This window comes from Strix aluco, chromosome 18, assembly GCF_031877795.1.
Source record: "Strix aluco isolate bStrAlu1 chromosome 18, bStrAlu1.hap1, whole genome shotgun sequence".
Classification (NCBI taxonomy): domain Eukaryota; kingdom Metazoa; phylum Chordata; class Aves; order Strigiformes; family Strigidae; genus Strix; species Strix aluco.
This window is the reverse complement of record NC_133948.1, coordinates 2,443,885-2,458,916: the sequence shown is the minus strand read 5'-3', so window position 1 is coordinate 2,458,916 and position 15,032 is coordinate 2,443,885. Positions and strand designations below refer to the sequence as shown.

At 44.7% G+C, this 15,032-nt stretch overlaps 2 protein-coding genes across 4 annotated transcripts in view; both read right to left on the bottom strand.

Annotated features, from left to right (window-relative positions):
* Nucleotides 1-34: 34 nt before the first annotated feature.
* ERP29 (endoplasmic reticulum protein 29) lies at nt 35-5,339 on the bottom strand. Its single transcript, XM_074844234.1, has 3 exons — nt 5,156-5,339; nt 3,104-3,242; nt 35-1,940 (listed from the first exon to the last, which is right to left on the bottom strand). Exons 1-3 carry the CDS (start codon nt 5,276-5,278, stop codon nt 1,438-1,440), a joined length of 765 nt encoding a protein of 254 aa, XP_074700335.1. The 5' UTR covers nt 5,279-5,339; the 3' UTR covers nt 35-1,437.
* Nucleotides 5,340-6,093: 754 nt separating this feature from the next.
* NAA25 (N-alpha-acetyltransferase 25, NatB auxiliary subunit) overlaps nt 6,094-15,032 on the bottom strand; it is a 32,709-nt gene continuing 23,770 nt past the window's right edge. Inside the window, exons 17-24 of one of the 3 annotated variants that reach the window (XM_074843973.1) lie at nt 14,845-14,970; nt 14,290-14,533; nt 13,943-14,066; nt 13,515-13,580; nt 12,939-13,036; nt 12,605-12,715; nt 12,008-12,167; nt 6,094-9,374 (exon numbers count right to left, since the gene is read on the bottom strand). In XM_074843973.1, coding sequence (XP_074700074.1) covers nt 9,280-9,374; nt 12,008-12,167; nt 12,605-12,715; nt 12,939-13,036; nt 13,515-13,580; nt 13,943-14,066; nt 14,290-14,533; nt 14,845-14,970 — 1,024 coding nt within the window. In that variant the 3' untranslated portion in view covers nt 6,094-9,279. Of the gene's footprint in view, nt 9,387-12,007; nt 12,168-12,604; nt 12,716-12,938; nt 13,037-13,514; nt 13,581-13,942; nt 14,067-14,289; nt 14,534-14,844; nt 14,971-15,032 lie in introns of all 3 variants that reach the window. The other 2 variants (XM_074843970.1, XM_074843971.1) reach the window with 2 other exon arrangements.

The following is a 15,032-nucleotide window of genomic DNA, read 5'->3' as shown; positions in this document are numbered from 1 at the left end:
CACTTTCTCTAGAAAGCAGTTTAAGAAGCGGCTATTAACTGGAACCACTTTTTTTTTTAATTATAGCATTATTAATACATTTTACCTCACAGCAGTATCTGCTTCCTTGTACCCACCCCAGGATTCAAAAGGCAGCAAAGCTCCCACAGAAATCAGTTTTGCTTAGCTTAAAGCATAGTCTTAATGGAAAACACTCGGGTGTTTCTCTTTTTCAACTCTCTATAACCCTGATCAGGAGTTCAGCATCTTCCAGTGGCCGTCTAAATCCACACAGCGTGAACAGCACATGCAGCAAGTTTTGAGGACTGACCTGATCCCTGGGCCAGGCATCTCCGTTAAAACTCTATAGACGGGGCTTCTAAGGGCACAAATTCTTCTGCTTCCTGTTACAAGACTTCATTTTCAAATATTTAAAACTACCAGATGCTGATGCAGCTTTAGTTCGACAGTGTCAATCACTTCGGAAGAGGAGGCTGGAGAAAATATTTTGTTCGTGTTAACTATGGCTTGAGACTTTCCAATGTCCTTATTGGTCTCACCCCCCTTATTTTGAACCTGGGAAATGAAGCTTGGACAGGAAGGACGGGCAAAACACACAGGCATTGCATGTGCTCTTCAGCCATAAGAAAACTCACCCAAATTTACCTCTGAAAAAACACATTTTTGCACCAACTGGTGAGACTAAGTGTAATAGCACCTGAAGGAGACTCTGCCCTTGCTCAGAGCTCAAATTACTCACTCTGTCAGGGTACCACTAAGGATTTCAGGAGAGTGTTTGCTGAGGCGACTGCTCCGGCCAGAAGATGAGGGGCAAGTTCTGATACGCGGAGGACCTGTCTTCACTGTGCCTGCCAGCATCTGGCTGATACCCAAGCCAAACAGAGACAGGAGCCACTGAAGAAGGCAGAAAAAGGAAACTTCAGGTCTCTTAGTCAACAACAGGTAAGGAGACCAAGGCTCAGAGAAGGAGCCCTATTGGGAAAACAAAAGGTAGGAGGAAGGGTAGATTAACGAGCATAAAACCCAAGGATGCTAAGAACAGGGAAAGGTGGGGATGTGAGGGGCACCCGATCTGTACCTTTTACAACATGTAAGATGGAATGTGAGACTGAATTTTGTTATTTGTTTGTCAGAGAACAGATGTAAAAACCACCAGGAATGTGCTTCAGGCCAATCTAGTGCTTTTTTTTTTTTCCCTCTACTTTAACACTGTTATTGAATAGTATTACACAACACTGGTGTCTTGCTTTAAGGTGATTTTCCCAACATTTAGAATACTGTGTTTTTAAGGAATGTCTTCCTCTTGATCTTCTAAACTGAGAATACCAGAAGGAAATCTGCTGCTCTCTTGAAGTCAGCGGGAAGTTTGCTTGCATAAGGAGAACTGGTTAGGACTCTTGACAGTGTTTCACAGCTTGTACAAAGTTCTCCGACATATTAGAGCTCGTCTTTTTCATTATTCTTCTTCAGGAAAGAAGCAAGGATATTGAGGCTTTTCTGGAGCTCCTCCTTTTTTCCATCACTCATTTTGTTCTTCTCGATCAGTTTTGTGATTCGGACGACTTCATTAGCAGCAAACTCTTCTCCCTGCTCCAGTATCTTGCTCATAATTTTCAAGTATTGCTCAGCTGACTTCTTCTCGGTTTCCTTTGTTTTTTCTAAACTCTCTTGCCCCCTTTTCAGGAGGGACTGGCGTTCTGATTTCTCAGTGGTGCTCACAAACTTGCTGGCCAGCATGTCGTACTCTTTCAGGCAGCCTGGCATCCCCAGATAGATGCCGTTACTCTTCAGCCAGCGCTGAATAGCCCCGGCCTTGATGTGGCCACTGTAAGGTAAGGGATTGTCAAAGTCACCATCCTGGAACAAGTAAAAAATAGGAAACTTCTCCTTATCCAGCTTGTACTTTTCTCCCAGCTCAGTGTTCAGTTTATCACCATAATCTGCCACGAGAAAACGAAACACAGAAAAGCACAGCATGTTAATCAAAACAAAAAATTAATTTAGGATTCTCTCCTACACAAACTGATAAATATTTGTCTCCAGAGTTTCAACACGTCCTAATAACTTCTTTGCCAGGAAATGCCACACGGGGAAACAAAAACACCCCAGAAAATCGTATGTGCAAGGCAAACCATCATTAGGTTTTCCAAAGAAAAATACAAGATTCTAATGGTGCTTTGCTGTGACTGTGACAGCGTAAGACATCGGCAGGACCTCTACGTACAAACCCCAGCCTCCTTATGGGGAATTAATCACCTTTTTTTTTTCCTTGTTTTCCTCTATCCATTCATTTTTGTTTGGTTTCATAGTTAAATGGATTTTTTTCCTGATCTATGTGCGGAGAGTTTACACTTACATCTTTTAGTTCTGACAGCATGCCAAGCTACAAGACATTTTCTCATTTTACATAAATCGCATTTACTCTTGAGGACAGAAAACATAACGAAGAGATTTCAACTATGTTACTTAGCTAAATCCATGTGTGTTTAGAGATGTCAGCGTGGGTGAAACTTCCCAGTTTGACAATTCCTGTAAGCTTAAATTCTTAGTTCTACCTACAAAGCAAGAGCGAGTAAGGTGACAGCGATCCACTCTTTTCTCTTAAAGCCAATTACAAGAACATCAAGTTACACCAGCCATAGCGCAAGGACCACTTTCTGTGCTTCACCAGCAATTAACGGAGGGTTTGCCACAATGAATTAATCACATCACATATGCTTTGTCTGACCAGCCTTGTGCCTAAAGCGTGATTCTGTTAAGGCCCGTTCCCTAGAAATGGACAAAAAGGTTTCTCTCAGCAAGGAAAGAAAAAAATAAAGACAAAAAGTGCTATGAATGAGGAGGGTGGCATCCAGTTTAGGAGCGTGGGCTGAGTCACTTCACTAACCAGCCGAGAGGAGATAAGCAGCACTCACTCCCACGCTCGTGGCGGGTGGCAGAGCTCCGCGCCCAGCCAGAGCACGTGCTTTGGCCTGACAGGGCCGGGCCCATCTCAGCTCTCACTGTCAGAATTACCTCAGAGCCTGTTTGCATCAGAAACTGCAGTGAAGTTTTTTCCCTCCACACCAACCCATACCACACTAATCTGTCCAGAGTTCCTCACCTGATATTCCCACTTCAGCCACCAGAAGATCCTCACTGGAGCCTGAGCTCTCTGCCAGCTTTTTAAACTCATCTTGTTTCTCGCCGTACGGATATTGTGTATCGAACTTCACAAGGACAAACTTATGCTTTGGAACTACCTAAAACAAGAAGAAAAAAAAAGACAAAACTTTAACATTTCAGGCTTGAACAATCTCCAAGTCACCTCAGGTTGCTTTAGCTTGTTCTTTTCCCTTGCAATGAGTAGATGCAGAGGGAGAAGGGAAATTTTATAATTATGGCCTTTCAAAAATGAGTCACTCCAGTGTGGAGGGAAGACTGAGCTTTGGGCGTACATATTCCTACACCAGATGATAAAGATGGGACGTGGTAGGTTTGGGGGATCTGATAATGCCTTTAATGATACATGATTTGCTTATTGCAAATCTGATTACAATCTTGGAGGGAAATCAGCTAAACAATTTCCAGTGGGACATTAAGAGGAGAGAGGCCAAATCTAATGTCACTCAGAAGGGTCCCGGCATGAGAACTGCAGCTCTTCGCTGCGAGGGGAGGGAGCGGAGGCGCTGGAGGTGCTGTACTGCTTGTAAACTGTTCTGTAAACAGAGAATTCCTGTTTTAATTGATTTTGCTTCTGAATTTTGCTCTGCTCGGATGATGCCCTTTCAAATGAGCTCGGAAATTTTAATTGATTTCGCTTCTGTATTTTGCTCTGCTCAGACAATGCCCTTTCAAATGAGCTTGGAAATGGAATCTGTCACCCGGTTTGGGATTTTTTTTTTTTTTTTTCCTTCCTCCAGGAGAAGACCTTGCAAAATCTTTTTTCTGGCGAACAGAGCCACATTGCAACACAGGTCTCAACCTACAAAGTGCACTGCCAGCACTGCTCAGGCACTGACACAACAGCTCCCTGCAACAGCTAACAAAATCTTCAGCCCTGAGCTTGCTGATCACTTTATTTACTGTCCTGGTAAGCAGTGAGCATGGCGAGTCTCGCTGCTTTGACATTTCTGCTCGTCTTTTAGAGTCCCTCTTGCAGCATTCTGCCAATTACTTCAAATTCTTCTTCTTGCTGGAAGCTCCTAAGGGTTGTTGAGTGCCGGAGCGTGGAAAACACCAAAAATGGTTTTGTCACAGCAGAAAAATCAAGCAGGGGGCTGGCATGTGGCAAGAAGCATTTGCTGACGCCTGAGGTGTGTTTAGGACAGACACTTTTCAAACGGCTCAGCTGATCGTTGTCTCTTCAGCTCCCGCCGCCGCAGCACAGGCTTTAATCCCGCCACCCGACCAGTCCCTTTCAACCGGCGCCTCGCCATCTGCCTGGGGCTGGGCCTCGGCACCTGGCACAGCACTACTGACATCAAAATCCTGCCAGATATACCTTCATTTCGAAGCGATGTAATGGAGGAAAAAAAAAAAACAAACCAGAATACCTCTGCAAGACCTCAGTCTGGGAAGCCTGTTGCTTTCTCTTTCATGAACAAAAAAAAGCTGCGAGACCGGCCCATGTAGAGTGAGCCCCGACCCGCTCCCCTGCGCGCTCCTGCCCTGGGGTCACCGGCAGCGGCTCTTCTGCTCCCTGACCGGCGGCCGGGGCCGCGGGGAGCCGGCCCGGCGCTGGCCTGAGGAGCCGCGGCGGCAGCGGGGCCTGGTGCCGCCGGGCCGGGCCGGGCCGGGCCGGGCCGGGCCCCCCGCGCCCCTCGCCGCCGCGCTGCCCCGCCGCCCCGGCTCCACTTGGACTGCGCTGATTGGCTGCCGGCCTCGGCCGCCGCTCTCCTATTGGCTGAGCGCGGCGGGCCCACCGCCCCGGCCCTTCCGCCCGCCCCGCGCGCTCCCCCACGCCGGTGCTGGATGGATGGATTTGGGGGGGGGGGGGGGGGGGTGCGGTGTTGCCCCCGTGGCCCGCTCCGCACCCCCGGTTCCCCCCTTCCGCCGCCGCCTCCCCGGCCCTCCGAGGCTGCCCGCCTGTTGCGGGCGGTGCACATGGCCGCCGTGCTCCTGGAGCGGCGGTCCGCCAGCTCCCCCCCGGCAGCGCCGCCGGTGTGGGCCGTACCTTGTAGAAGGTGATGGCGTCGAGGGGCACGGAGCCCTTGGTGTGCAGCGCACTGCTGCCGCCGGGCAGCGCCAGGCCGAGCAGGCAGAGGAGCAGGGAGCCGGCGGCGGCCGCCGCAGCCATGGCGGAGCGCGGAGGGAGCGGGGCTGCCGGGGCCACGTGATCGCCGGCCGCCGCCGCCGGGGGCTCGCCCCGCCCCGGGGCCAAACGGGGCCGGACCTAGGGAGGGGGGGGCTAGTGGAGAGCAGCGCGTCCGCGGAGGTAACGCGGAACACGCTTCCACGCCGCACAGGGAACGGGCAGGGCGCACGGGCAGCCCCTTCCCGCGGGGGACACAGCCCGCGGAGTGGGAGTCGGGGTGGGGAGGGCTGCTGCCGCCAGCAAAATAAATACAAGTGGGCAGCTTCCAGCTGCAAAATGAGAAAGATGAAGGCGGGCGGAAAGGCAGAATGCGGATTCGGGCCTTCGGGACAGCCTGCAGTGCGCGGGGAGCGGCTGGTGGTAGATATATTCATACACAGCAGCGGGCCAGGCAGGGTAGCCCCTGCCATCGCACTGCCACATTTTTTTGTGCTGCTGGAGGAGATACCTCATGCACTGCCAGCCCTTACTTTATACCCGAAAGCCAGGGTGAAGTGCACGCAAAACTGCACAAAGCCTGAACAACAGCTTGACAGATGAGCATGTCAAAAGAACAGACACATCAAGCTCCGTCCCCCAGCAGACAGCATTCTGAACCCAGGCTGCAGGCGGAAAGCAAAGAGCATTTCTCCCCCGCCCTCTCCATCCTCCCTCTTTGCAGGTAACTGGATTTTCTGCTTGCCCTGCACCAGGATAATCTGGCTTCACCAAGGGGCTGGCAAAGGTAGAGAGCATAGGTGAGCACTTCCATCACTTCCAGAGCACCCAGACAGAAAAATGAGAGGCAGCAATACTGATTTGTAACGAAACTGACTTTTATATAAATTATAAACCCATCCAGTTTAAAGCAGATCAGTTGCAGTTGTGTCACTTAAGTCCGTAGAAGGCTGAGGCATACATATCTTCTACAGTCATAAATTAACAATGAATAATCAAGGAAGAGAAAATTCAGGTAAGGCTGCAGATACAACAAAAAAAAGTCCCCTCTAAGCTTACTAGCGGTTAAAATAAAGTCATGATTATCAATGACTGCAAAATATAAATGCAATTTTTGAACAGTTAAAAAGTACAAAAATGATGGGCAACACAAACAGGCATCGTACATTTTGTCCTGTATGTAGACAAAGCAGGGTAGGAGACTTCTGACCTTTATCTACATCGGACACTGATTTGAAGCAAAGAGAAGAGCTGAGGAAATCTGTAAAAGGATCGTGGCTCATGATCCCAGTAGTATAAAAGCAGTATTTTTTCAGTCTGTAAACAGTAGTCTTGGTAGCTTCTTCTAGGTATGTTTTTCAATTCATCACCCAAAAAAAAAAAAAAATCTGAAACAAACAAACAAAAATCCCAAGAGTGGAAGAGGGGGAACAGCAGCAATGGGTTATAGCTTGAATTTCCTTATCAGGTCCCTGTGGGACATATTCTGGAGGGGAAATACTCTTTTGTAAGAAATATATAATATATTTAACTGTACACAATTTATAGGGGGAGAGAAATTCTCCCTCTCCCTAGCCACCAAACAGTCAGTATGTAGTCATTTTTGTACATGGTTTCCTCCTATAGAGAAACTACAGCTGTGAAGAGATGGCATCTGGTTTTATAAAACACCGAGTAATCCAAAAATTTTATTTGTTTGACAAGCTCATCGTTTGCCAGTGGCTAGAACTGGAAAGGGGCAGCAGCTAACACTGAAGCGCAGTCAGTATTCCCCCATGCTGGCCCGGGGATGCCTGGAGTGACCAGCCAACGCTGGGCCTGTGCCGTGCCAAACGCTGCGACGGGAAGCGAGAGCGAGCCATGGTTCCATCCTCTCTCGGGCTTTGCTTCAGATGACACACATCCACACCCCACACCCCCCCAGCAGTTTCAATTCTGCTTTTAAGGGAGCTGATGCAGAAAAACCTTTTTTTAAAGCAAAGTTCTGCTTTCAGGCACATGGGAGGATTTAAAAAGCTTCGTTACGTTAACCTTACACTTCACTTACATTTTCACCATTGCTTATTGATACGACTGGTTGAGTTCAACCTGTTGTAGCAGCAGGTGGAAGGAAACTCCAGCGTAACTCAGCCCCCGCATCGTCCCCTCTGGATGAGGCTCTGTCAACTTTACATCCAGTGCTGGTGGCCGCACTGCCATGGGGGAGAGAGGGGCAGGAACCTCAGCAACAGCAGTTTGCCTCCGAATGACAAGGGGCAGTGCAGATTTCTGGCTCAGTGCTTCTCTAGGAACCACAGCACCTCAGCAATGGGACTGTTTCCACTTACCCTACACATTTCAAAGCATCAACTCAGCCATCAGTCTTGCTTTAATTTAAGGAGCGCACCCTTCTTTCAAAAAAAGTATTTCTATACAACATAGAAGAGTTCAGTTGTTGGTTTGTGGGGTTTTTTTTTTTTTTTTTTTTTTTTTTTTTTTTTTTTTTTTCTTCAGGAAAAGTATTACTATAAAACAGACTTAACACATTTTGGTATTCCTCCAGCCCAGAGCACTTACCAGACATTGCAATTAAACCATCAGGACATCCATTACAATTTAGACAACCTGCAGACATTCTTCTTTCCCTTTCAGGATGGGGGAAAGCAAAACTAAATCCAGCAAGAGCAGCTATGTGTATATTTTTTTTTTTTTATACAGGGGATTTATTTTAAAAAAATACTCTCATCAACATTCTAGCATTACTAACAAAACATACTCAGAAGAGATGACAAAGGTAGGATTGTCAGCTCTCTTAAAACTTTAAATATAGACTTCAGATACTAGCTGCTTTAAATCAGAAGATGAGGAATCTGTAAAGTCTGACCTGTCCCTTGTATTGCAGGTACATGTACCTTTTTTTTTCCCCTACCAATTTTAGGCTGCATTACTCCTTTAAAATGAAAAAACCCAGCAGAAATGCAGATTCAGTGGGAGCAGATGATGCGATTGCACTTTCTACCAGAATGCCTAATGAGCTAGTACTTGAATAATGAAAGATAACTGCAAAAAGCAAGCATACAGTTACAAAAAGTATTCTCAGCCTCATACCACAGCGGAAGCAAAAGTTACCTCTGCCAACTTAAAACCAAAGCCAAGAGGATTTAATTTCTATTAAAATATTTAAGTCTTAAAGTTTCAGTAATCTAAATACACTTTTAAAAAGTCATGATTGCTGTTTTACATTAAACTGACACGAAATCAGACCGCAGTGTCAGACTTCACTGCACCTATTATATACAAGGTCTCTGGTTTTTGTCTTTTTTTTGCTGAAACACTGATTCCCATCTCTCTCTCTAAAGCTTAATGGCCAAGTTTGCTCCTCATCAGGTTTGCAAATTTTTCCGAATGGTGAAAACAACCAGCGTGTACACCGACAGCACCTCTTCCCTCCTGCGGCGGAGGGCTGGGCTCCGCTGGCAGGCTGGACGCAGAGGGTGCTCCTCCAGCCCAGCCTCGCCTCTCCCTGCTCCACCAACACACTGAATTCATTCAGTGGGACCAGGTGGCTTGTGGACAAAATAGGCAGCTCCAAAACGGGCTCATTTCACCGGAGATGGCCGAATGCGGGCATCTACAATTTCTGCATTTCTAAGGCAAGGACCATACAAAAATTATAAACACTGTATGGTGATGAAAATACAGCTCCTTTGAGATATATGCTTTACACTGGATTTCTATTGCTGCTTCTAAAGACCATCTCCAGTTGTTTCTAGAGATCAAAAGGGAAGAAAGTTAATTCTCTCCTGTTGCAATAAACTTATGAACATGTATAAAAAGTGGTCAAACCCCGATAAGGGTCCCTGCTTCTCATTTATGTACAATAATTTAAATCAGCTCAATACATCTGTAATACCTAAAAAAATTGGTTTATGATTTTAAGTCCTTCATGCATTATGAGGAAGTTCTGGATTAAAGTGATGGTATATTGGATGTTGCTTCTGCCTGGGACTCTGGTGTCACTCCCCTGTGGAGTCTGTCAAGGATGCATTTCTCAAATCTTTAGTTTTTTAATGGTATCGAGTCTCTTTTTCAGCAGCTCTCCAATTTCCTGAACTGAGTGATGGTAACTGCTCTGGACCTTCCCTTGCACAGTCTTTGTAAACTTTTTTTCTTCCTGCAAAATGCAAAAGAGAAATCATTCACTCCACAGCAACTCTTTAAATCCTCCCATTAAACTTCCCCCACCACCTCAAACACTGATAAGAAATTCATGAGGACCACAGTGCAAGTTTACAAAGTGAACGTCATCAGCACAGAAAAAGCAGCACCTCCTCAGCAGCAGTAATGCCTGCAGATATTGCCCAGACAGGGCTGGTAAAACATTAGCTTTTCTTCAAAACTTCTGGAAATATCCTCGTGCAAAGTATTTGTGGCTGAAACTGAGAGCGCGTGTAGCATTTTATTTTAGTCAGCACTTATTAAAGCAGAGAATTTCTTATACAGAAAACTGAAGTCAAACGCCAAATGAACACTGACCAGCAAAGAGGCTCTTACACCAAATTCCAAAGCACGGTGAGCTGCGGCACCTGGGACAGGTTCTAGCCCTCCCAAAGGGATCAGATACCCTTTAACGTGTTGTTTTCTAAAATGCCCATGGCTAAAAGGCTTTTAGGAGCCACCACCGTGCAGAATTGTTGGCGTGGCTCCTGCAGGTAGAGGGGAGGTTAGCACTGACCCATCATGAACGATGCTGTATTTCTATATGCAGAAAGAGCAACTCCTGGTACCCACAGCAGCAGCCATAAACACTGTCCTGTCAAGAGGTGACTTGCTATCAGGACGCCATTTGCAGACACAGATAACGAACAGAACAGTCTGTGAGGCACAGCCCGAGTGGGAAAAATCTCCCATCAGCAGCAAGAGGACTTTTTCAACAGCTCTAAACACAGAGCTGCAAACATAGCTCCAAGTCTGAGCAGAGCTATACAGAGTGCACTTATCAGGATTTACTGCAACAATGTCAAACAACAAACAGAACAACAAACACCGTGGACAAACACAGGAAAAGCTGCAGACTCCCACAGATGCTTCTGCTCAAATCCATGCTAATGGTCACTTTTTCCAGATCTGCCTTGTGTAGTAGTAATTCGATGCTTTGCATCAAAGGGAAGATGGAGGAATTTGCTGACTCAGTGAGGCACCAGAAATTACAAAGAACAACAATTACCTGAAAGTGTCTTACCCCTTTAAAGTGAAGATTCTTTGATGATAATAAGAAAGTGTACTTTCTAGGTTTTTATTCAAATTTGCATTAAATACAGTCTAAGGGGATTTCCTTGCTTTCTATCAGGTTTTGCAGTATGTTTTTTTCAATGTGTATCTGAGATACTTCTACATCAGCCTCATACAGCAATGAGATTAAGGGAAATTTTAAATAATGTGCTATGAAAAAAACCAGGACAACCTAACTGAAAAAAATACAAGCTGGCTAACAGCAGCTTAGGTAGACAGAAGTGTAGTTCTGAAATAGATGGGTGCAGCTTTTAAATCCTTCCCAATTCAAAAGCCTTCACATCTCCCACCTAGACAAACCTGAACACCAATGCCCTATAGGACAAATTTCCCATTTTAGATAAATATACCGGAGACTTGTTTTTGTCTTAAATGCTGATTCCTAATTGAGTTTGTAGGGGTCCTGGGTAACACAACTTCTGCCTGTGCCTTCTCCTACTCAGTCTCTCCTACCCTGCAAATTAATACTGGTGAGGAGACAACTACCCTCTCAAACCTCTCTCCTGGAATCCGCAATCCTCCTTCGACAAGGGCACGACTCGCCACCCCCCAGGCCCTCTCCCCTGTCTATCAGAAGATGATGCTTATTCCACCACTTTGTTATGTTGCACCTTTGATCCCCACCTGTGTTCCAGTTCTATGCTTTCAGTCACCTCTAGGCTTTTTAGCTGGACTCTGACACTATTTCAAAGATACTTTCAGGATCTCAACCGCTGTTTTAAATAAACCCAGTCATATTAAGTACTGAACTGTTAGAAGATCCCTTACGACAGTAACATTAACTTGTCTACCAAAGTTTAACTAACTCTGATTGCAATGGCTTAAAAAGCCAAGCTTCCTCATTAGGCCCATGTTTCACATATCTAAATGTGGCATAAGGTTTGGCGTGTGTAGTGCCTACTACTCCTGCCTTTGGTTTTCCCTATATAGCTAAGGGGTGGGTGGGGGGGAAGTTGTCACTTGCTTTTCTCTAAAGATCAAGTAATTGTTTCCAGGGAAGTGACTAATCAGCAGTAGATGAATCTCAAATCTTTCCTGGAATAAGTATTTTACATCCATTATGGCACATAAAATACAGACAACAGAATAAGTCATATCACAGACAACAAAATGTTAAAACTCTAAGTTTTTCTTCACTAATATATCACACAAAATGAAAATATTTTAAAATTCCTGTGTTGGGATCTCATTTCTTGAGATTATTCTGTGCAGTGAGCTGGAGCTGATCAGATGAGGCAAAGTCACTGTGTCATGATAAACCCTCCCCCCCAATTTACCAGTCTAAAACTAAGCTTTCTAGCAGTCTGGTCCCTAACCTCTGGTTAGGAGCAATGAAGTCAATCATAACAGGTGCTTTTTGTTCATTTTCCCTTTTTTTTTTTTTCCCCTTCCAGTAAAACATTTTGGCGAAAATGTTTTCGCTTTCAACAAAGGTATCCCATAAGCGTGTACGTACAGGTTGTTATCAGTCACACACCAATGCAGTGAGCACACAAACACCACCACAAGTTCTTACCTGTAAAAGCAGAGTGTCCTTGAGGGACAGCTCTTCAAGTTTTAGTGCAGTCAGAATTATTTCAAGCCCTTTGATGTGATCTATTACATTGGAAGTTAACGTCTGTAGTTCAGTAACATAATCCAGAAAATGTGTAAATACAGGTGGCTACAAAAGCAAACACATATTTTTAATTTATAGACGCATATTAATGTCTATTCAAATGACTATTCTATATGACAACTCATTTTGTGATGTCTATCATTCTATTCCTTCCCCCACCGTGCTAAGCTATAATCTACCCACCCAGGTAAACATCACCAGTTAACAAGTTCACTGCAGCGCATTCAAGGCCTGTGATACTCTAAACTGTTCCCTATTAAAAAGCTGTCACATGATGTCAGAGATATGGCACGTCACCATGTGATTTTAAATAGAAAAGGAGTTTCAAAAATTAGCACTGAGTAATCTCTAACCCACATCAGCCTTACAATGCAAAGTTTATGAAAAACAGCTTATTAACACGTTATCTATCCTCATTTTTCTTTCATTATAAGTATGCTGTTGGATTGAGGGTGGGGGAGAAAAAGAAATGTTGTCCCTACCATAGCTACACTGCTTTCTTTTTTTTTCTTCTTCTTTTTTTGCAGGTTGGATTTAAAAGGTCGGAGGACACTGTCACAGTAACTTGATACCCACAGGGCAATGGAGATCGTCTGGAAAAAAGGTACAAGTATGTTACAAGTTGCATTTACAGGAGGCTTCTAAACTTGTTTTAGTGTTCCTACTGGTAAGACTCAGAGTAGTTAAAATATGCAACAAAAAACCCCTCTGCTTTCATGAATGACTGAGATCAAAGAACTTTCACGGTGTTTTCGTCCCAACATTTCTACCCTAAAGTACTCCAAAATTTCTAGTTTTCAAATAAAAACAGAATACCTCAACAAAGAAGACTAGGTTTTCTAACAGGTTTGGATGAGTTTTCAAGGTGCCATCTCTGACTTCAATCAAATCACCTTTACATTTACTGAACAAGTCTGAAAAGAAAAAAGAAAAACCTTATTCAGGACACAGAGATCAACTTAAACGCATATTTTCTGTACAGTATGTATCTCAGGGTAACGTGCAAAGCTGTCAGAGGGCTGAGCACTAAGCAGTTAATGATGAATTTGGCCAAAGCCTCTCGAGAAGGTCCAGCTCTGAAGTTTCCTCTGAATTGTATTTCATTACAGACAGTATCTCCACACCATTTATTATTAGCACACCTGAACCAAGTCCCAGGGAGACAACAGTCGGTAAGACCAGGCTGCGATAGCGAAATGACAGGACATAACGACATTCCACAGCATGCAACAGCTTCATGATCGGACAAGCCAAGGGCAGTCTCAGCCTTGATCTCCAGTATCTCTCAAAGGGATCTGCAGATGCATTAACACACTGCCCATAACTGCAGCACACTCAGCAGCACATCCTCACAGCACAGTCACCAGTGTTTATTCTTGAATTACCATTTACCTGTTAGTCGTTCTACTAAAGACTTGAAACTATTCCCTATTCTCTCCTGGATTTCTGCTGAATCTTCTGAAAGAAAAAAAAAAAAGTAGCTATAAACTACAAGTTTGTGTATTTTCTGCTTCCAGAAAACCACGAGGCATTTAAATGTAATTTAGTGTTAGCAGTCACAGCAAATGCAACTGCTTTCAAAGAGGATCCGGTATTACATCGACATTTACTGTACAAAAATGAAGACTTGCATAAAACGTTAAATTAAGGCACTGTCTCCCAGATAATTTTTTGAATGACACTAAGTTAACACACAAGTAACAGTTTGGGTCCACCTCATCCAAGGCCTAGTAGTTTTCCAGCTAAATGGAGACCAACCTCGCTCCCTCCCACCACACATCATGACAATCTGGTTAAACCCCTGCCCCTCAAACACTTACCTAAGCCATTGGTATCTAGTTCATAAATATCACTAACAAGATAAAACAAGCTAGTCTGGCACTGACAGCTGCCATTACTGAAGAAGCCAGCCATTCGGGTAGGAGGAGGGCCAAGGACAGGATACTAGGCAAGAAGCAAAGAAAAAGATAAAGGTGTTGCAGCTTTTCCTTATCGAGAACACAGTGTTTTGTCTCTGGCACATCTCTCAGTCAGATTCATACACTACAAACTCAGGGTCAGTTAAGAGCATTCTGCAGCCCGCTGGACGTTACAAGATGCATTCAGTTTCTCTGCTTGCATTCACGTTCATTTAATATTTGGGGATAGCTTTTTCCTTAACGGGTACCTGAATTTTTTGTTCTAGAAACTTCTTCCCTGAATCCACTGCCGCTTCCAGCTGCTGAAGCAGGGATCGAATTGTATCAATCTTGGATGAAACGCCGTTCTCTGCAGTCTTTTCAGAGTTCTTTGGTTGAATAGTGTGACTAAGAGTTGGGAGTCCGCTTACTAGCCTTAAAGTTAAAGACCGGATTCGCAACCACATGGTTTCTTCCTCCAGGGAGAGTTTCCTATGTTCTTCAGAAATGTCCCTAGAGAAAGGCACCAAATGTTTTCAGGCAAATGCTTCGATTTTGCAAAGTAGCAAGCTTCATTCAGGTACAAAAGCCTACCCAAGGTTATCAAATACTGTATGAAGAGAAAGGAGTGGTCAGAAATTCAGAAAACTGTATTAATACGTAAAAAGGCAGCACTGCTAGAAGTGATGAATGATGCTTGTTAAGTTTGCAGTTAGCCAGCCTAGAGAACATTTAAATACAGAGGTTGCCCTAAAAGGATTTTCTTTGCCATGTGTGCTGTAGGTAAAAGGTGTGACTCTACAGCTGAGGATATTTCTACTCACCTGTCTTTTGGATCCCAGTTAAACAAGACTGTCAGGTCTCTGTTGTCACGCAAATCTTTCCACGGAATGTCATCCTCCTCTGGGCTCAGACTCATGGACTTTATACTTTCTTCTAAGCTGGTTGATCTGTACATAAGAACAAGCAAGATTAAAATCAAACATCTGATCACTGGAAACGAAAAACACAG